The sequence below is a fragment of the Aythya fuligula genome, chromosome 33, assembly GCF_009819795.1.
Source record: "Aythya fuligula isolate bAytFul2 chromosome 33, bAytFul2.pri, whole genome shotgun sequence".
Classification (NCBI taxonomy): Eukaryota; Metazoa; Chordata; class Aves; order Anseriformes; family Anatidae; genus Aythya; species Aythya fuligula.
The window spans coordinates 98,178-119,728 of NC_045591.1; the positions used below are offsets into that span (position 1 = coordinate 98,178).

The window sequence follows — 21,551 nt, forward strand, 5'->3', positions numbered from 1 at the left end:
AAAAAAAAACCCTCTTGGCCTCTTCTGGTGCAAAAGTTACAGGATAAATGACTTGACGTGGAAGAAAAAGCAACAAATTATGATCAAAACCATCCCCTTCCAGCTTTTGGGTTGCACGCAACTGATGCCCAAGCTGTATTCCAGGGAAGACCCAGCAAATACCACCTTTCTCCTCCTTCCCCGACTATCTGCTGCTACACGTTGGCCTGCCCCCATTAAAAATAAATAAATAAATGAATGAATAAAGGTTGAAGGGCTTTTATTTTGTCTTTTGTCACCGCTCTGCCCTCCTGGCAGCTCAGTACCACAGTGCTGGCTTGCGGACGCTAAAGCCAAAAGGTGTTTCTGCACCTCCAGAGGTGCGACCTCCTCCTGCCAGACTTTGATTGAAGGGAAAAGGCTGTAGGATATGTCTAGATATCTACCTACCTATCTATAAAAAAAAAAAAAAAAAAAAAAAGGACTAAAAAAAGCCATTTCCTGATTCTGGACGCAGGCGCAAGAAGGTTGGTCGTAACGCAAGGGTTGCCCGGGGACTTTGTCACCCCTGGGACGCTTCTGCGGGCGGGTGAGCTGACCATGGCTGGGGAGATTATTTATGCTGATTTAAGGCAACCCGGAGGGGGCTCTTCACCTGCTGAGAGGCGTCAGAGTAAGTGTGATTTTGGGTGGTGGGCGCTCACGGCGAGCTCCAGGAAGAGCTGGCGTTTGGGTCCGCTTGCGTCTTGGCCAAGAAAAACGGCCAAGCGCCAGTTGGGTTGCGGGGTTGATCCCGGTTTGTGCGGGAAAAAAAAAGGAAGGAAGGAAAGAAGGAAGGATGGGGGAGAAGGAAGCTTGCAAACAGCTGGAGCTTCAACGATTTCACTGCTGGGGCTGCTCTCCCCGCAGCAAAAATCAGCCCCAACGCAAGCCGTTGGAAGTCAAAGCTTGGCAAAACACGCCCAGGACCCTGGTGGAGAGGAGGTGTGGAGGGACCCGAGTCCCACCAGCTCTAAATGAGGCCAATTTCCCAAGAGTTTGGGTCTTTCCCCCCTGCTCTTGAGGACCCCCACTGCCTCCCAGAGCACTCGGAGGTGACGGCCTCGCTTCTGAGCCCAACCTCAGCACCCAGCCTCCAACAGGAGCAAAGCCCGCCACTGGGACTCCTTCCCCACTGGGCCCCACTGGTGCAACTGGGAAGCCACAGCCCAGCTGCTCCCCATCCCCTCCAAGCTCCTGGAGGCTTTGCTCCAGCCAAAGCTGCACCACGGCGAGCAGCGGGACCCACGCGAGGAGGGTCCTGGGGTGGGAAATGCAAAGAGAAGGTTGCGATAATTGGTTTTTCACTTGTTTTTTTTTTTGTTTTTGTGGAGGTAGCAAAGCGTCTGTCAAGTTCTGCTCAGAGGGGCTCTATTTTATTTTATTTTATTATGATATGATGTGATATGGTATTAATTTATTTTATTGATTTATTTCATTTCATTGTGTTTTCATTTTAATTTACAAGAAAGCACTTTCTGAACAAAACCATGGACTCTTTCAGCTCCCGCCGTGTGCCCACGGTGGCACGGAGTCCTTCTGAAGCTGAGTGTGCTGAGCCACTTGGTGCTGCTGGTGCTGGTGGTGGTGCTCAGTGTGCAGGGTGAGTAAAAACCACTTGAAAACATGCCCAAAACCCAAGCGAGCACAAGGGAAATTGTACTTTTATTTTTTTTTATTATTATTTTTTTATTTTTCTCACCAAGGGGAGGACAGGGTTCTATCCCAGGAACTGGGATAGTGATACTGTTTGGGTGGGGAACACAAACACAAAACCACAACAACAACAACAACAAAAAGGTAAGAAAAAAAAAAAAAAAAAAAAAAAAAAGGCAACATTTCTATGCTATTGCAACAGTTGGGTTATGACCAGAAAAGGCGCTTGCAAAATAGCTCGGGGAACTCAACTCAGCCCTGCTCGGTTTTCACAATGTTGCCCCCAAACAGCCTCAATCTCACCCCAAAATTTTGTCTCTAAGTTTTTCAGAAGACGCCGACTCCTCCCAATGCTCTGCAAACCAAGAGCGAGGCCGGGGGAAAGAACAGGACGGAGGTGTATGTGATTCACTCCCTGCTGTGCTACTTCTGCCGCTGGAACGGCTCCGCAGGTAACCCCTTCCCCAGGGGGGTCCCTGGGGTGCAGTGGGTGTCCCCGGGGGGCTGCAAGCCGGCTCAGTGACAATGAGCATGGTGAGGAAGAGCTCGTTTTGCTGATCATCTCCATCCTCTGTGGGCCTCTGGGAGGAGGAGGCACCTCTCCACCTTCCCCGTGCTCACCCCACCGTGTCCTCCTTGTGGTGGATGGGTGGGAAAAGTGGGCAGGAAAAATTTGGGAGGGGATAGAGCTCCCTGCCCAGTGCCTCTTGGCTGGTTTAAACGAGACCTCGAGCACTTTTTGGGGTGTCTCACGGCTCCATCTCCTCTCCAGGCCACGGGGGCTGCAAGCTGTGCCCCCCGTCTTGGCAGCTTTTTGGGGACCAGTGCTACCAGGTTTCCAAATCGACTGGGAATTGGACGGATGGTGAAAAAGACTGCGAAAGTCGGGGGTCCCATCTGGCCGTGCTCCGAAACACCACCGCTATGGTAAGTGCAGAGTGGAGAAGGCTTGAAATGGACCCAAAAGTCCTGGGTTTTGGTGGGTAGAGGGGCAAAAACTGCCTTAGAGCTGCTGGTGGGCGGCAGGAGGCTTGGTAGCTCCAAGCCACTTCGTACTAAGGAGGTAACAGGGCTGAATCACCACCAAAAGGGCTTTGGAGGCCTCTTCCCACCTTTGGCATGGGAAGAAGGAGGGACACGGAGCTCAAGGGGAGCCTCCGGTGTCTCAGGCTCTGAATTTAAGAAACTTCCACCCACTGAGTGAGGCAGCACCCAAGGCACGGGTGGTGTTTAGGGCCCATCTCTTTGAGGATGAACCAAATGGGTTCAAAAAGCCAGCTTTGATCCCCAACGAGCCTCTTGCTGAAGGCCTTCGGAAGCCAACACTCCTCTCCCATTCACCAGGAGCACTTCAGTGAGATCATCCACCAGGACAAGCAACCGGTGTGGATTGGATTAAAGGCATCCAACTACGTATGGAAATGGGTGGACAACTCCTCCTTCGATGCCACCATGTGAGTACAGCTGCAACCCTCGTTGTGCGGAGCAGCTTTGCTCCACTTCAGCCCCAGTATCTTCAATATTTGGTATCTGCGACAGCTTTTTAAACCCCCCTAATGGCTTTATAGCCCAATAGTTGGCTGTACGAAGCACTATTACCCAACATCTAATCACGCCTACGCAGCCAACGTGGTTTTAATGCCCTGGGCATGCTCCAGTGGAGGAAGGAGCCAGATGGTAGTGCAAGCACAGCAATCTGCATGCGCATCTGGGCAAGCCCGCAGCAAGAAGCCTCCTGGAGCCCAGTGAGACAGGCTGGGGGAGAAGCTCCCGTTGCCCCCTCTCCCAAGAGCAAAAGGAGCTGCTTTTGAGTGCTGACGGTTTTGGTTTGCAGGTTCGGTTCCCTTGGGAGTGTGGAGAACGGCTGCATGTCCTTCAGAGACAAGAAGCTGGAGGTCAACAGCTGTGGGAGCGACGAGAAGTGGGTTTGCCAGACAGAACCCTTCCATCTCCTTTCAAAGACTGCAGGAGACAGAGACCTGTGTGGTGCCCACCCCGAAAAGACCAGCCTGCAGGATGCTTGCTGCTAATATTTGGGGTGAAGCCAACCCTCCTTGTTACAGCTCTGCGAGTAATTTCAGGGTTTGAACCCGACCAAGCCCAGCTGAGACTATCAGTGTATGGACTGGTGAAATTAGCGTTGTTTTTTTTTTTTTTTTTTTTTTTTTTTAATTAAAAAAAGCATACCTATATGTACACACAGACTGCATTTGTTGCATTCTTGCTTTGTCCTCCTTCCAACAGGAAACGTATAGTAAAAAAATAGCATAACTGCATAGCAAATCAGATTTGCAGGTTTCAGATTTATTATTACAAACATGCCATTTTCATCTGTAGAAAAATATAAACCAATTTTCTGCTGTACAATGAGAGAGAGAAGCAGGACCGTTGCTGACTTGAGTAGAATCATAGAACAGTATCATAACATAGAAGCATCGAGTTTCGCTTTCTCTGTAGGCCTCACACAGGCTTACCCAAAAATTCATGACATGTGACTAAGAGCACAGATAAAATGCTTCTTAAACCCAAACAGGCTTGCTGCAGTGACTGCTTCCCTGGGGAGCCTGTTCCAGCGTGCAACCACCCTCTCGGTGAAGAACCTCTTCCTGATGTCCAGCCTGAACTTCCCCTGCCTCAGCTTGACACCATTCCGCGGGTCCTATCCCTGGTCACTAAAGAGAAGAGATCGGCGCCTGTCCCTCCACTCCACCTCAGGAGGAAGCTGTAGGCCATGATGAGGTCTGCCATCAGCCTCCTCTTTTTGAGGCTGAACAGGCCAAGTGCCCTTAGCAGCTCCTCATACGTCTTCCCCTCTGGGCCCTTCACCATCTCTGTGGCTCTTCTCTGGACACTCTCCAACACTTTAATGTCCTTTTTGTGCTATGGTGCCCAAAACTGCACACAGTACTCGAAGGGGAGGCCGGCCCAGCGCAGAGCAGAGCGGGACAATCACCTCCCTCAACCGATTAGTGATATAGTGCTTGATGCACCCCAGGGCTCTCCTGGCTGCCAGGGCAGACTGCTGGCTCATATTCATTCACCTTGCTATCCTCCCCTCTTATACCCTTGTCTCCACAGCAGTTCTTTTCAAAACACCTTTTCATTGGTCAAACAACTTTGCATATAACAACAGCAAACACCCAGCAACTTCCATGCCTTAATGGCTGAAGAACAAGAGACCAGCTGGAGAACAAGAAACCTGAGACTGCATGGAGTCTCCTGAATCACCCTTCTTTGTTCCCTCTAAACTCTTTTATATTCCTGATGGCCTCATCCTTAAGAGTCTAATGTTATCTCAACCACGGGGCTTTCCAACCCCCAAGGCCACACTCCCAAATCTCCCCCTTTTTTATTAATATCAACCATTGTCTCAACACGAATTACCACTCCATATATAACAGGGGCATTGCATGGCCATGAGCTGTGGCAGGAAGCTCCGGCCCGGCGCTGGTTTGCACTTCAGCGTTGCAGCTCTGAGCATTTGGGTTTCCTGTCCTCCGGACTCCATCGTGTCCCCTCCACCTGCCGCGTGTCCTCCTGCCATGGAGGGTGAGGATGGCTACATGGCCTTGGACAGGCGATGCAAGCGGGGTGCTGCGGAGAGGCCGGGACCCCTCCGGGATGCAGGTAGCGGGGTCCGGTCCTCCGTCCCCACCACGGCTTTGTGGTGGCGAGAGGATACCCCGGGTGGCGATTGCTTGGCGGGGGGAAGAAGTGGGGTGCGAGAAGCAGCTCTTGGGGTCCCAGAGAGTCGCTCAAGCTGGGGAAACTGAGAGGAGGCTTGGGGAGGACACTTGTCTGTGATAAGCTCGGTATCGTGGAATAAAAATGGTTTTGCACCAGAACTGGGAACATGAGAAAGCAGAGGAAATACCAGAGAGGTGGTTCCATAGTTCCATGAGGGCTGGAGATGGGTGAAGTGTGAGAAAAGAGAGAGAAAGGAAGCATTTTTAGGACTTCTGCTGTACAGTACTCCCTTGCACGGCAAAGTGCTCGGCAGTACACACCTATTTTCTAGAGCCATAAAGTTGGTGTAACTGGGAAGCTACAGCTCAGCTTCTCCCCATCCCCTCCAAGTTCCTGATGGCTTTGCTGTAGCCAACGCTGCCCCACGGCAAGCAGCAGGACCCTTGTAAGGAGGGTCCTGGGGTGGGAGAAGCAGAAAGGTTGTGATCATTGGGTTTTCACTTGGTTTTTGTTTGGTTTTTTTTGGTTTATGTGCAGGTAGCAAAGCATCTGTCAAGATCTGCTCAAAGAGAGGAGCTCTAAAAAAAATATTATTTTTATATTGTATTTATTAATTTTTATTTATTTATTTATTTGATATAATTTTATATCAATCTATTTCTTTTCGTTGTATTTACATTTTAATTTACAAGAAAGTGCTTTCTGAATAAAACCACGGACTCTTTCAGCTCCTACCACATGCCCACGGTGGCACGGAGTCCTTCTGAAACTGAGTGTGCGGATCATCGTGGTTCTGCTGGTGCTGCTGGTGCTGCTGGCGGTGCTCAGTGTGCTGCTGGCGGTGCTCAGTGTGCAGGGTGAGTAAAAAGCACTCATAAACACGTCCAAAACCCAAGCGACCACGAGGGACTTTTTTATTTTATTTCTTTTTCACCAAGGGTTGTTCAGGGTTTTATCCTAGTGACCATCTCCATTTGGATGGGGACAATTTTGCCCCACAAGATGCATCCAACAAGAGTAAATCCCCTCTGAAACAAACAAAGAAACACAAAAACAACAAAAAAACTGCTTTTAAGGCAAGAGTGGAGAACACAAGAAACATTTTTATGCTTCTGCAAAAGTTGGGTATAGTCATGACCAGAAAGGGAACTTGCAAAATAGCCTGGAGAACCCAACTCAGCCCTGCTCGGTTTTCATGACGTTGCCCTCAAACAGCCTCAGTCTCACCCCAAAATTTTGCCTCCAAGTTTTTCAGAAGACGCCGACTCCTCCCAACGCTCTGCAAAACAAGAGTGAGGCTGGAGGAAGGAGCAGGACGGAGGTGTGCGTGATTCGCTCCCTGCTGCGCTACATCTGCCTCTGGCACGGCTCCGCAGGTAACCCCTTCCCCAGGGGGGTCCCTGGGGTGCAGTGGGTGTCCCCAGGGGGCTGCGAGCCCGGCTCAGTGTCAATGAGCATGGTGAGGAAGAGCTCGTTTTGCTGATCATCTCCATCCTCTGTGGGCCTCTGGGAGGAGGAGGCACCTCTCCACCTTCGCCATGCTCACCCCACCGTGTCCTCCTTGGGGTGGATGGGTGGGAAAAGCGGGCAGGAAAAATCTGGGAGGGGAGAGAGCTCCCTCCCCAGTGCGTCTTGGCTGGTTTGAGCGAGACCTCAAGCACATTTTGGGGTGTCTCACGGCTCCATCTCCTCTCCAGACCATGGGGGCTGCAAGCTGTGCCCCCAGTATTGGCAGCTTTTGGGTGTCTCCGGTGTCTCGGGCTCTGAATTTAAGCAATTTCCTCCCACCGAGTGAGGCAGCACCCAAGGCACAGGTGGTGTTTAGGGCCCATCTCTTTGAGGATGAAGCAAATGGGTTCAAAAAGCCAGCTTTGCACCCCAATGAGCCTCTTGCTGAAGGCCTTTGGAAGCCACCGCTCCTCTCCCATTTCCCAGGAGCACTTAAATGAGGGGATCCAGCGGGACAGCAAGGACAAGCGACCGGTGTGGATCGGATTAAAGGCATCCAAATACACATGGAAATGGGTGGACAACTCCTCCTTCGATGCCACCATGTGAGTACAGCTGCAACCCACGGTGTGCGGAGCAGCTTTGCTCCACTTCAGCACCAATATCTTCAATATTTGGTATCTGCGACAGATTTTTAATCCCTCCGAATGGCTTTATAGCCCAATAGTTGGCTGTACGAAGCACTATTACCCAACATCTAATCACCACTACGCAGCCAACGTGGTTTTAACGCCCTGGGCATGCTCCAGTGGAGGAAGGAGCCAGATGGTAGTGCAAGCACAGCAATCTGCACGCGCATCTGGGCAAGCCCGCAGCAAGAAGCCTCCTGGAGCCCAGTGAGACAGGCTGGGGGAGAAGCTCCCATTGCCCCCTCACCCAAGAGCAAAAGGAGCTGCTTTTGAGTGCTGACGGTTTTGGTTTGCAGGTTCAGTTCCCATGGGAATACGGAGAACGGCTGCGCAACATTGAAAGACAAGAAGCTGGAGGTCGATGGCTGTGGGAGCGACCACAAGTGGGTTTGCCAGACAGAACCCTTCCATCTCCTTTCAAAGACTGCAGGAGACAGAGACCTGTGTGGTGCCCACCCCGAAAAGACCAGCCTGCAGGACGCTTGCTGCTAATATTTGGGGTGAAGCCAACCCTCCTTGTTACAGCTCTGCGAGAAATTTCAGGGTTTGAAGCCAACCAATCACAGCTGAGACTATCAGTGTATGGACTGGTGAAATTAGCATGTGGTTTATTTTTTTTTTTATTAAAAAAAACCATACCTATATGTATACACAGACTGTATTTGTTGCATTCTTGCTTTGTCCTCCTTCCAACAGAAATAGGCTTGCTGCAGTGACTGCTTCCCTGGGGAGCCTGCTCCAGTGTGCAACTACCCTCTTGAGGAAGAACCTCTTCCTGATGGCCAGCCTGAACTTCCCCTGCCTCAGCTTGACACCATTCCGCGGGTCCTATCCCTGGTCACTACAGAGAAGAGATCGGCGCCTGTCCCTCCACTCCACCTCAGGAGGAAGCTGTAGGCCATGATGAGGTCTGCCATCAGCCTCCTCTTTTTGAGGCTGAACAAGTCAAGCCCCCTCAGCAGCTCCTCATACGTCTTCCCCTCTGGGCCCTTCACCATCTCTGTGGCTCTTCTCTGGACGCTCTCCAACACTTTAATGTCCTTCTTGTGCTGTGGTGCCCAAAACTGCACACAGTACTCAAAGGGGAGGCCGGCCCAGTGCAGAGTAGAGTGGGACAATCAGCTCCCTCGACTGATTAGCGATATAGTACTTGATGCACCCCAGGGTATGGGATGCATCAAGCTATTGGGCTATAAAGCCATTCGGGGGGATTAAAAAGCTGTCACAGATACCAAATATGGAAGATATTGGGGCAACCCTCCTGGCTGCCAGGGCAGACTGCTGGCTCATATTCATTCACCTTGCTCTCAGCTAAAACTCCCACATCCCTCTCGTTGCTGGACAGTACAGAAGATTGAATGAGCCTGCAAGAATCTGAGCAGAAAGGAAATTCTAATAATGTTGCTGCAAAAAAGCAGGTTTAAGTAAGTTTTTACCAGCTTTTGTGCTAGTCATGGCACAAGCATTATGTTTATGAGATCTATTACTAGGGGTAAATCTTTTGCCTCCACTCGACGTAGTTGTTGGGCCTGCTGCAGATCCAGTATTTCTCCGTGTTGCAGAGGGCTGAGCTGATCCTCTCGTGGTTTACGTACGCACAAGGGCCACCTCCCCGCACCTCAAACCTGCAATGCAGACACACTCAGGAGTGAGCAGAAAAGAAAGTAGGAAAACTACCCTAAAAACGGGAAGAAAACCTAGGGTTTCCTCTCCTGGGAAGGTCAGAAGGGGCAGTGTTCAAGGTTTAATAGGGGTTCAGAGCTCAGCATCCTTGGTCCGCACCAAGCCTCCCATGGAAAACCAGCGGTGCGGTGGCAGGAGAAGGTCCCCGTCCCAAAAGAGGCCATCCCAGACCCTATAAGAACTCCTGCCCTAATTGCCAACCCGAAGCACCCAACCCTGACAGGCGGAGGGACTGACCAGTTGTTGAAGGCTGTCCCATTGGTCCACCTCAGCTGGCCATTGTCTTCCTCGTGCAGCCCGAACCAGTGGTTTGCTGGGCCCTTGTAGCGCTTGATGAAATTCTTTAGAGAAAAAAGAAAAAATAAAAGAAAGAAAAAAAAGATTTTAGGTGATCCTGTCTTTCTAAAATACAACTCAGCCAGCAATAGGAACCCTGCAATAGGAAGGTGATTTGATTTGAGAGATGTGAATATTCTTCAGTTTCACAGAAAAAGGGAAGCCCCTTGAGGGCAAAGATTGGGACAGCACCCATCTGGACGCAGGGAGGGAGTTTTGGAGAAAATAATGTGATATTGCTCACTCCCCAGCCTGGGCTGTTGCTTTCCCCAGAGCATCTTCTTCTGGCTTTGTCAGTGGGTGATATTTGGGGGAAAATGGGTTTTTGGTCTGGTCCCACACATTTTCCACACCAGAGCAGGCATTGGGACTCGTGCCCAGTTCTCACCAGTTCCTCCTGGCTGTCTATGGAGGTCAGGGAGGCTTCCATGGCCTTGCACTTCTCCAAGCTGGTTTTCCAGTTGCTTTCATTCTCTGAGAAATAGTAGCACTTGCTTTGGAAGCCGATCCACATGGCTGGGCACACGTCGGAGAATTGGGGATGTGATGAGTGAGACTGCAGACGCACAACTGTAAAAGGAGAAAACCGAGCAGGTGAGATGCACGGACAGCCACAAAAAAAAAAAAAAAAAAAAAAAAAAAAAAAAGGCAGAAAAATAGCATTTTTTTAATTATATGTATTCTCCTCCAGCAAATGTAGGGGGGTTGGGATGCACCAAAATGGGGCACCTGCTTGGAAAGGCTGAGTAGAGCCTGGTTGAGGGACCAAAAGGGGGTGCCCATGAAGCAGGCTCAGTGCAATGCTTGGAGGGCTTCTCATCCTGCTGGGAAAACCCTGGAATTCCCCACACCATCCCTGAAACAAGTTCCTGGCCCATCTCCCTGCTGTGGGGATGCTCCAGTGGGACTCACCAATCAAGGCCACCAGCAGAACGAAGACAAGGACACTCAGCACCACACACAGCGGAGTCAGGAGCTTTTGTACACGATGACATTTCCTTCCCATCCAATGGGGGCTGGAGCCTGGTGGAGAAGAGAGCAGGAGATGTGGGCTGGGTCTTTCCACCCCCCATTTGCCCTTTTTCTGCTGGATCCACGGTTGATCCTATAACCCTCCCCCTTGGGATAGGAGCTCCCTTCTTTGAGGTCCTCCAGGTGATTCAGAGGTAAAATTCAGAGTCTGTCCTCCCCCCACCAAAACACCCTGCCTGGTGCCCATCCCACCAGTGCCCCACTGGAGCCAGATCTCGCTTTCCCCCAGCATTACCCCATTTGCATTGTTTTTCTGCATCTCTTGGAGGGTTCAGCACTTCTTCTTGGTCGGGGTGAGTTTTTTCTTGGGCTCCTTTCCCCATGGCTGGCAAGGAAATGTCGGGTCTCACTGATCACATCCACACATCCAGGGCTGTCTCAGCAACTGGCTGAGCACACTGTGATAGCAAGGAGAGGGTTGAGTGTTGGGGGGCCAGCAAAGCCCCCTGGGTCTGAGGACTTGTGGGGATCTGGAGGGGACATGGGGAGACCACGGCTGGGGAGAGGGCTTGTGGTCTGCTGGAGGGGAATGGAGGAAGGGTGAAAGGATGGGAGAAAGGAAGAAAGAAAAGATGAAGAAAGAAAGAGAAGGAAAAAAAAAAAAAAGAGAGAAAGAAAAGGAGAAAAAGAAAGAGAAGGAGAAAAGAGAAAGAAGTTTAAACTGACTTTAAATGCTAAAAAAAAATTAAAGGAAGTGCACTGCCTATCAGGGTTAAAAGCTCAAAGGGAGTTGAGCTGTTTGTCACAGAACACCCTCCCCCAGCTGGCTTCAGCTCAGCAAGCAAGCAGGAAGCTGAATTTGAAAAAAAGCAGAGGAGGTAATAAGTCACCATCTGTTTGTGCTGACATTCTTGGCTTGCAGTCACTCTGTATCTCAGTCTCCCCTGCAACGATAACAGGCTGTGCTGGCTGCTGTTCAAACAGAGCAGCTCTTGCACCACAGATCTTGTCACTGTTGTTGGGAAATAATTAACAAGAAAAAACTATTTCCAAAACATCCTTCATCCACATTGCAAACTTTTAGGAATAAGCTCCTAAGGAGGAGAAAGGTTTTGGTTTTGAGTGAATACAGCAGCACGCAAGGAAAAATTGTAGGACCAATATTCAGTGCTAGGGGTCGTGCTGGGAAATAGTATTTTGAAAGAAGTTTTAGGATTGAATTTGGCAGGGGATAATAAAAATTTGTAATAAGTGTGGGATGCAGGTACCCCAAACTCTGTAGTACAAAGCCTGGCTCAGCTTCAAATTTGGCTTGCATGAGCTAAAACTACGCTAACCCAACAAAGACTTCTCTGAAAACCAAATGTTTCTGATACCAGTAAGGAAACTGATAGTTACATGCTTTCATTTCTTCATTTCAAGAGAAGAGCTTCTCTTCTCCTTTTGGTTAAACTTCCATTTTGTAACAATTGTAAAATTAAGCAAAATTCCCTTGAAAAAAGCACACACGTTGGTGGATTTTGCACCCTGCAGACTCAAAGGAGCCTGAGCTTGTAACCAGGTTTTATTTCTTCCCCCCTCCCAGTCTGCTTTTTTACTGCAGCTCCCTCCAGATTATTAATTCTACTGATCAGTATTATTTTTTGCTTCATTTCATCTTTATTTTTCTTTTAATTCCCTTCCAGGAAAAGCACAAAGAAAGCACCCAGATGCTTTAGCTAGAAGAGAAACTGGAAAAGCTCTCCCAAAGTAACAAACAGGCAAAAATATCCAGCAAAAACAGATGGAAATGTTTAAAACCAGAAAACAAAACAAAACAAAAAAAATCCCCTAGGAGTTCTAAATATCTGCAAGAAGATTCACACAGCCCTTGAGGCAGCAGAAGCTTCACTAAAGCCAGCTGAAAAGGACAAATTTGGGAATGTGGTTTTTTTTTGTCTTTTCCCAGAAAATATGAGTGGCAGGCAAGCTCACTGGGTGCACAGTTTTGGAATTAAAAAAGGGAGAGAACATGAGGAGAATGAGAAAAAAAACACAGCACAAATGCAAAAAGAAAGGCGAGAAAGAGACAAAGAGGGTGGAAAAACGGGAGAGGACAAAGGAATAAAAAAATCTGTAAAAAAATAAAAAGAAAGAAGATGGAGACCCGCCCTGGCTGGCTGCTCATTCCCTCCCCATTTCAGCCCCGAGCTGAGCGTTCCTTGCTCAGCTGGCCGCACATTTTTCTGCTCAGACGTGGACTTACCCCAGCAGTACTCTGCCTAGTCCTGGAGCCTTATGTAAGTCATCCTGTTTGTGCGCAGTAACAGTGCGGGAGGTGGAGCACTCAGCCTGATGAAAACTGAAGTAGTAGGAGTGTCTGTGTGGGAATAGAAATGTTGTTTTTGCAGAGTACAAGGAAGGAATGTGGTACTGAGATATGCTTACAATGATAAGAAAGCTTAGCAGGCGACCTTGGACCTTGTAAAATGCAGACAACCAGACTCCATAGGACAATTAGGTGAAAATTGCAGTGTTAAGTCAAGTCACACAAGTGAAGAAACATTACCACTTCAAACAGCAAAAATGTCAAAAGAAATCTGAAATTTAACGGGCTGGCAACTGAAGGTCTTGCATTGTTTGTGAAGCAACAGATAGATTGTGAACCTGGATTACCCACTCAGTGGGGAAACTGACCCTTTGGCCAGTTTGGGTCACCTGTCCTGGGTCTGTCCCCTCCCAGCTCCTGCTGCACCCCCAGCCTGCCTGTTGACAGGACAGAGCAAGAAGCTGAGACATCCTTGGCTTAGTATAAGCACTGCTCTGCAACAATTAAAACATCGGGGTGTTACCAGCACTCTTCTCATCCTAAGCCAAAACATAGCGTTCTACCAGCTACTAGGAAGAAAATTAACTCTGTTCTAACTAAAACCAGGACAACAATACAATACAAGGTTTTTCTGTCTGAGCTACTTTGCAAAGTGCATGCAAAGTGGGGGGCCACAGTAATGTGGCTTTGACTCACCTCTTCCTGTGGCAAAACTGAAGTTGTTTGAGGTCTGGTGGGCTGCTCAAAATAATCTTTTGTCCCCTCAAAATAAGATTATCTTTTTGTTTGTTTGTTTGTTTTCTTGTGGGTGCAGAGGGCAAAGGGGAGATGGGGCGAGGATGACTCCCAGGAGATCGAGATGATTTTTCCCCTTTGGGATGGGCAAACTCACAGCTGGGGGCTCAGAAAGGGGAGCCTGTCTCCATCTGTTGTGGGTTTACGTGGCAGGGTTTCGGTAGCAGGACTCCACGTCCCAAAGGATATCAAGCATAATAATTCATGTCAAGAAGTTGGTTGATATTAATAAAGAAGGGGGAGATGTGGAATTTGGCCATGGCGGTCAGAAAGCCCCGTGGTTGATGATAACATCAGACTCTTAAGGATGAGGTCATCAGGAATATAAAAGAGTTTAGAGGGAACAAAGAAGGGTGATTCAGGAGACTCCATGCAGTCTCAGGTTTCTTGTTCTCCAGCCATTAAGGCATGGAAGTTGCTGGGTGTTTGCTGTTGTTATATGCAAAGTTGTTTGACCAATGAAAAGTTGTTTTTGAAAAGTACTGCTGTGGAGACAAAGGTATAAGAGGGGAGCCAGCCTTCCAAGGTAAAAAAGGAAAGCAACACTATGTGATGAAGTTATGTCATCAATAAAGAAGCAGAAAGAAGGAGTGAAAAGGAGCAGGCTAGTAGAATGGAGACCAGGACGGGAACAGGCACATTGATTGCCTCATGAAGATAGGTTCGGCCAAACTCAGCAAACTGCTCAGAGAAGCTTGTACAGAAAGTCGCTGGAAATAGGTGCACAGGAGCTGGAAAGAAGCTCAGGCTGAGAGAAGCGGACCTGTGCACACAACTGCCCCTCACTGATAAGCAGCTGCGCATTATGGGCAATCATACATCCTTAGAAACAAAGTCCTGGTAACCTTACAGCTTATTCTCCTTCTTAACAATCGGACAGTTTATGAGCCTGAAACATGGAACCAAATTGAGGTCAAGGTGTGGGACTCTGCAACTAAAAACGACAAGGTTGCAGTGGGATTGCTTGGCACCTGGCGAGCAGTCTCTGAGGCTTTAAAGAGCCATTTGGGGCCACAGTCAAAAATGTGTGGTTTGCCAGACAGTGAGGGAGCTTTGGGCTCCTTTACTGATCCGACTGCTACGCCATGGGCCCCTCTGCTGCTACTGCCATCAAAGGCTTTTGCTGTTCTGCTCCCTGTTGACCTGAACGTGCCTTTTGATCCAGGCACTATTGACCTTCAAAAGGAGATGGGAGATGGATATGCTTTTCTTCGATCCAGGAAGAACGGGATACATAAGGCCCAAAGACCGAGTTGCTTGACAACTTAAAGGGAGGCATATTGTTCAAAAGGAATGGAAAAAGGAGACTTGTTTGTAATCAAGAAAAAGAATGGAAAATGGAGACTGTTAAGTCATGGAAATTAAAGGATTGTTTGTTACCTTTTCTGATTGCACATATGTATAGGTGTACTCGGGTTTAGTATGTAAAAGAAATGTTCTGTATATTTGGAACATTTGATGTTCGTGTGTGCGTGTTGGTGGAGCGTAGACTCCCCGCACACCCAGCCCTGTTTACTTGCCTTTTATAAATATTCTTTTATAAACATTACGTAATTCAAATCGAGTTGTATCTTCATTTATAACACTCGCTATCTGGCAAACCATACTTTTATGACTGTGGCCCCGCATGGCTCTTTAAGGCCTCAGAGATTGCTCGCCAGGTGCCCAGCAATCTCACCGCAACCCTTTCGTTTTTAGTTGCAGAGTCCTACACCTTGACCTCAGTTTGGTCCCATGTTTCAGGCTCATAAACTGTCCGATTGTTAAGAAGGAGAATAAGCTGTAAGGTTACCAGGACAGTCTTTGTTCCTAAGGACGTTTCTTTATTTCTTTCATTTCTTTGTTTCTTTATAACAGATCCGATATGGACAGGTGTGCTGAGGGAGGGAAGATGAAACTATTCGGGCAGCAAAGAGTTAAAGAGTGGGCGTGATCACTGAGCAAGAAAACCACAACATTTCGGGGAAACGAAACGGCAGAGGGGGTGTGGAGGAAGTGACTAAGTGCACTTGTGTGCCCTTGTCTAGTTTTACTTCAGATATTCAAAGAATCAATCATCAAGGCGGGAAAAGACCCCCAAAATGGAGGCCCACCCATCCCCCTCCCACCAATGTCACCCCCTAAACCATGTCCCCAAGCACCACGTCCAACCTTTCCCTGAACACCCCCAGGGACGGTGACTCCACCACCTCCCTGGGCAACCCGTCCCAGTGCCTAACCACACTTTCTGAGAAGTGTCTCCAAATTTCCAACCTCAACCTCCCCTGGTACTACTTGGGGCTGTTCCTTCAGGTCCTATCACTACTTATCTGTGAGAAGGGGCTGACCCCCTGCTCCCACACCTTCCTTTCAGGTAGCTGTAGGGAACCATAAGGTCTCCCTGCCCAATTCCCCAACTGGTCTCCCAGTACCGACCCCTGAGGGACTCCACTAGATATAGGCCTCCAACTTGACTCTGTCCCACTGACCACAACCCTCTGGCTTCTTCCCTTCAGCCTCTTCACAGCCCACCTCACTACCCCATCATCCAGAACACACTTCCTCTGTTTAGCTGTGGGGATGCTGTGGGAGATGGTGTCAAAGCCTTTACTGAAATCAAGATAGCCACGTCCGCTGCTTTACCATCATCTATCCACCCAGTTATGTCCTCATAAAAAGCTGTCAGCTTGGTCAAGCACAACTCCCTTGGTGAAGCAAAGTGTGCCTACAATGCCCCTAATGTTAGTTGTATCTGTGATGTATTTAAAGAAGCCCTTTTGTTGTCATTTACCCCTTGAGTAAGGTTGAATTTTAGGGAGGCCTTTGCTTTCCTAGTTGCCTCTCTACATCAGCTAACAGCCTTATATTCCTCCCACATGGCCAGCCCCATGACCTTTAGACACTCCTCTCCCACTCAAGTTTGCCAAGCAGATGCCTGGTTAACCATTGAGGTCTCTTGAACTCTACCATCTCTTGCTGACTGCAACACCTCCCTGAGCAACTTGTTCCCAGTCCTAATCACTCTTTCTGAGGAAAAAATTTCCAACCTGAAAAACTTGCTCCCCTGGCACAACTTGCAGCTATTTCCTCTAGTCTGATCTTTAATTATCTGTGATAACAGGCCGACCCCCAGGTCACCACAAGTGCCTTTCAGATCGTTTCAAAAAGGATACAGCTCATTGTGGTAGTTGCGTAGGGGATATGGCTCAGACTTCCCCAGAATTTCCAGCATCAAGGGGCACTTTGGGGTACATTTTGGTGCTTTCCCCATCTTCCCACTGCATTTTTTCCCGTTGGAAAGGTCTCCACTGGGGCAGTGTGAGCACAACCATGTTTGTTTCTCGGGAAGGGGAATGCACTGGTTTTAGGGCCGGGGCTGAATCCATCACCTGCTTCGAGCTGGCTGAGCCCAGCCAGGTTTTGGAGCTCCCAAAAAAATATAGGGGAAAAAGGACCAAAGGCTGCTGGAGTAGGATCCCCATCCCACCTCCTTTCTGTGTCACAGACACCCAAGATCCCATTGGGAAGGTGCCAGGATAGGTCCCAGCCCACCGCCTATGGGAAGGGACACGAAAACCATTTCTGCATGAGCAGATGTGACAGCAAGGCCATTGGTAGATGGCCACAGGTTTCTTGCCCTGGACCAGTTAATCTAGGACTGAAAAAACGAGCCCTTTGTGGTTATTAAACCCATAGACACCAGAGGGGGGAGAAGGTGAGGAGAAGGCAAGGTGAGAAGACAGCAAAGGACTTGACTTCAGGTCTTGCTGCTTTCAATTTTGTCACAACAGCAAATTTTGGAGGTAAATTGCTTTCCAATTTGAGAATGAGGACAATGAGAAAAAAAGAAGAAAAGAAAAAAAAAAGAAAAAGAAAAAAAAAAAACAGCACAAACACGTAAAGAAATGCGAGAAAGAGACAGAGGGTAGAAAAGTGGGAGAGGGCAAGGGAACAAAAAAAAATCTTAAGAAAAAAAAGAAGGAAAGAAGATGGAAACCCATCCTGACTGGCTGCTCCTTCCCTCCCCATTTCAGCCCCTAGCCGAGCGTTGCTTGCTCAGCCAGCCCCGATTTTGTTACTCACACGTGGACTTACCCTAAGAGCAGTGTGTCTACTCGTGGTGTCTTATGTCTTGCTTGTGCTGCAATTCAGTGAAGGAGAGGAGGAGCTGCTGGTGGTGCAGGGAGTTAAATTTAAAGCGAGGGGAGGGGTATTGCTCAGTCTGTGATCCTGCAGAAGAGCAGTGGCAGGAGGAACGCCTCTCTTGACCAATATATGTAAAGTGACTCAAACTTTGCTGGCTGCCACTTGAACACAGGTTATAAATGTTTGCCTGTTAGCAAAAGGCGAAGGAAAGCAATCCTCTGTTACTTTTATTGAAGAAAGCCAGTGGAAGGAGTTTAAGGCCCCCGGGGGGAGTAATGCTGCATGTAGTGCTGTAACGCTGAAAGCACCAAAACAACATTTTATTGTCTGAGCTGGCTTGCAAAGACTTGCATGCAAAGTGGGGGCCATGGTAACGTGGCTTTGACTCACCTCTTCCTGGGGCAAAACTGAAGTTTTTGAGGATGTTTGAGGTCTGGTTGGCTGCTCAAAATAACCTTTTGTCCCCTCAAAATAGGATTATCTTTTTGTTTGCTTGTTTGTTTTCTTGTGGGTGCAGAGGGCAAAGGGGAGATGGGGTGAGGAGGACTCCCAGGAGATCAAGATGATTTTTCCCCCTTGGGATGGGCAAACACACGGCTGGGGGCTCAGAAAGGGGAGTCTGTCTCCATGTGTTGTGGGTTTACTTGGCAAGGTTTCAGTAGCAGGACTCCACATCTCAAAGGACATCGAGCCCCATACGATGCAGCCGAGTCTCTGCACATTTGGGGAGCCTGAAGGACCCTGCCAGGAGCACGAGGGATGGATCCGATGGGGAAAAACGTGCTGGGGGAGGGAGAATGAAACCATCTGGGCAGCAACAAGATAAATGACGGTGATTTCCACAGCATTGAGCAAGATAACCCAGGCATTTTGTGGGAATTCGGTGGGAAGGAGGCGGAGCAAGCGGCTGTGTGCATTTGTGCACCCGTGGCTGCTTTCCTCATCCCGGACACCCTTTGGCATTGCAAATTGCTCCCTGAAGTCCCCCAAAATGTATTATTATTTTTTTCCCCAGGCATGTCCCAGCACCTGTGTGGTTAAAGGCGGCTGTGCTGCTGTCGCCGAGCCTCCTCCCAGTCTCAGCCGTGATAGTTCAGAGCATCCAGAGGAAGTTCTTCCCATGACAGCAGGGTGTAGCTTGTCACAAAACAATTCCCGGTTGTTTTGTCCCGGAAAATTATTTCATGCTGTGTTGTTCATTATTCCTAATCTCTCTTCTCCCTGCTTCCTCCAATGCTGTGTAAGTGTGTTACCAAAGCTGTGGATCAGCGATCGGTGTGCTGAGAAACTTTTTTTTTTTTTTCCCCCTTTAAATACTGCCCTTTGCTCTAACCACTCCCCCTTGCTAATGACAATATTGAGGAGGAGTGGCCAAAAAATAAAACTAAAAAGAGAAGCGCACATTTCCATTAGAAACCTGCCCGTTTGCTAAAACACAGATTTTCTCCCAGACGAAGCTGTGGGCAGCTCTTGGAGACACAGGAGCTCTGCAGAGCATGCAGCACACGATGAGAAGGCATTGGAAGCTTTCCATCAAATGCCATATATTCAGGCCATATTTTCTGCTTTTAAACCAGCAGTAACCAGAGCACCAAATTCCTCAGCCACCAAGGCAGAAGGAGTCCCTAGAAATTTGCTTTATGTTTTCACAGAATGATAAAATTGTAGGGGTTGGAAGGGACCTCAAGAAATCATCTGGTCCAACCCCCATTTCCTTCAAAAATGACAAATTTTGCAAGAAAGCCATCTTTCAATTTTTTATTTTTTTTTTCAATTTTATCTTTAAAGCTAGAGCAGCGTCTCTTCACACTTGGGTTTGAAAGAGCACATTTAGGTTGGCCACAGACTGGTGAAAACATCCCTTTTATGGAGAAAAAAAGGGTTTTTGAACGTGCTGGGTGGCAGCTTTATAGCGGGTTTGCTCCCTGCAAGTGTAAATGAATTTTGCCTGGCTCAATTCCCCTACTCCCTGCCCTTTGCAAACCCAAAGCTCAATTTTAATCCGCTGATTTTTGAAGTTTTCCGGAATTGGGACCCATGCCTGGAGGGAGCTTTGGGTCAGCTGGGGCGAAGCCTTCGTGATCCAGAGCAGGAGTAGTCATTGTGTGTTGCTCCCTCTACTGGAGAAAATAAGGTGATAATAATGTGTTTTGGGTTGGGAAAGGTTGTGTTTGAGGTGGTCGAATAAAAAGGGGGTTTATAGGTTAGTTTTGGGCAGCTCCAGCCCCAAAAGAGAGGGGGTGAAGCAGGAAAGAGGGGACGGGCTACTGGGATGGACCAAGCTCTGGGTTTTGGGTGAAGGATGGAGTTTGGAAGAGGAACCTATTTACAAAAGAAAAAAAAAAAACAATCAAACACAGTGGATGCAAAATCATTTGAACCAAAATTTTGGGGGTTGAAAGACGCCTAAAAATCCCCAACATGAATTTGTACAGACACAAAACGTAGGCAAAGGACAACGGGATGGACGCATCCTTTCCGCTGTGCCCTGGGATCCCCGTTTGGGGCTGTCTGGTAGAGAATGATGATTTCTCGTCTGCTTTATTTGACCAAAAAAACAACCTGCAGAGCAAAGCCACATCCTCCAGTACCTCACAGAGCAGGAGGGAGAGCAGGGCGCTGCTGCTACAGGAGGAAACCTCAGGGCTTCAGTTGTTTTCCCCAGCCTAAGAGGGGACAAGAAGGGTCTGGGGGATCCATGCCACGACGATGGGAGCCGTCACCCAGTTGGCATTGGTTGGTGTGTGAAGGTGTTTTGGATTTTGGGATGGGCTGCAGGAAAAGTGGGAAAAGTTTCAGGTGTTTCACCCATTTCTTCTCCTGGAGCATTTCTTCAGCTGGTTCACCACCACCAACCACAGAGGCTTGTGCAAGCCCTTCTCCGCAAAAAGCTTCTCTCAGTCATTAATTCCACCAATTTTTGTCCTCTCCACCCCAAACAGAGGAGACGTTTCCACCACTTTGCTCTGCAACCCTTGTACTCTTTGCTCTGGAGCAATAGTTGGGGTATAGAGGCTGCGATGTGAGCTCACACCTGAATTTAGTTGATAAATCCAGCGAGGTTCATTGACGAAATCATTACATCCAACCTTCTTAATGAGGTGGCTCTTCACTGCCCATATTCCCAAAGACTTTTGGTGGAGAAATTTATGGAAAATGGAAATTTTGCGCCTCCAAAGCCTCAGCCATCTAAAGGAAGGGAGATGATGGGGGTGATGTTTGGGGTGAAGCATCTCTTCATGCTTGCCCACGATTTGTGAGAATATAAATTAAAATAAAATGAATGAAGTTGCTAAACTATGGGGTGAAACGGAGCAAAAATAAATCAGAGGAAACAGGGATGCTAGGACTTAAAAACCAGAATCATAGAATATTAAATTAAAATGAAAAATAAAAATAGGAAGGAAATTTCATCCTGGCGTGGACTTCTTGCTGCTGCAAATTTCTTTTGCAAGAAAAGAAATTTGCCTGGGGGTTATTTAAAAGAGAAAGTGCAGAATCCAAGAGAAACCAAGAAAATTCAAAAGCCCAGAGGCAGGAAGGGCTGAAGACAGGGAGGTTTGGGGTTTGGTGGCTTAAGAATTAAACGATGACACAAAACATTACGAGGTGTTAATCTGTTAACTCTTGTCGTGGATGAGGTTCTGAAAAGGTGCTAAACCACCCGATGCTGCTGTCAAGGGAACAGTTTTGCAGCACTTTTGCAAAAAATGTTAGGGAGGGAGCAGCCGTGCAGATTCTACCTTAAAATCTATTTCATTTTATTTACTTTTGCTAAAATCCCCATCCCTTACACCTGTCTCTGGCTTGCAGAGGTGCTGGAGGCAAAGGGG

At 48.3% G+C, this 21,551-nt stretch overlaps 2 protein-coding genes across 4 annotated transcripts; one reads left to right on the forward strand and one right to left on the reverse strand.

Moving 5' to 3' along the window:
• Positions 1-1,503: 1,503 nt before the first annotated feature.
• On the forward strand, positions 1,504-7,991 carry LOC116500226 (killer cell lectin-like receptor subfamily B member 1B allele A; the record flags this gene model as incomplete). Its single annotated transcript, XM_032205139.1, has 7 exons — positions 1,504-1,621; positions 1,998-2,126; positions 2,447-2,601; positions 3,019-3,128; positions 3,509-3,599; positions 7,297-7,415; positions 7,796-7,991. Coding segments are annotated over 7 exons (918 nt in total), but the record flags the coding sequence as incomplete, so codon positions are not given.
• An 862-nt stretch (positions 7,992-8,853) lies between these two features.
• On the reverse strand, positions 8,854-17,851 carry LOC116500272 (C-type lectin domain family 2 member B-like). Of its 3 annotated transcripts, XM_032205215.1 has the most exons (7): positions 17,668-17,851; positions 12,736-12,849; positions 10,786-10,948; positions 10,431-10,541; positions 9,907-10,088; positions 9,420-9,523; positions 8,854-9,124 (listed from the first exon to the last, which is right to left on the reverse strand). In XM_032205215.1, the coding sequence occupies exons 3-7, from the start codon at positions 10,871-10,873 to the stop codon at positions 8,986-8,988; spliced, it is 624 nt and encodes a 207-aa protein (XP_032061106.1). In that variant the 5' UTR covers positions 10,874-10,948; positions 12,736-12,849; positions 17,668-17,851; the 3' UTR covers positions 8,854-8,985. The 3 variants fall into 3 exon arrangements, with proteins under 3 accessions (XP_032061106.1, XP_032061108.1, XP_032061107.1); XM_032205217.1 differs by lacking the exon at positions 12,736-12,849 and having other exon boundaries at positions 10,786-10,939; XM_032205216.1 differs by lacking the exon at positions 12,736-12,849.
• Positions 17,852-21,551: the final 3,700 nt, after the last annotated feature.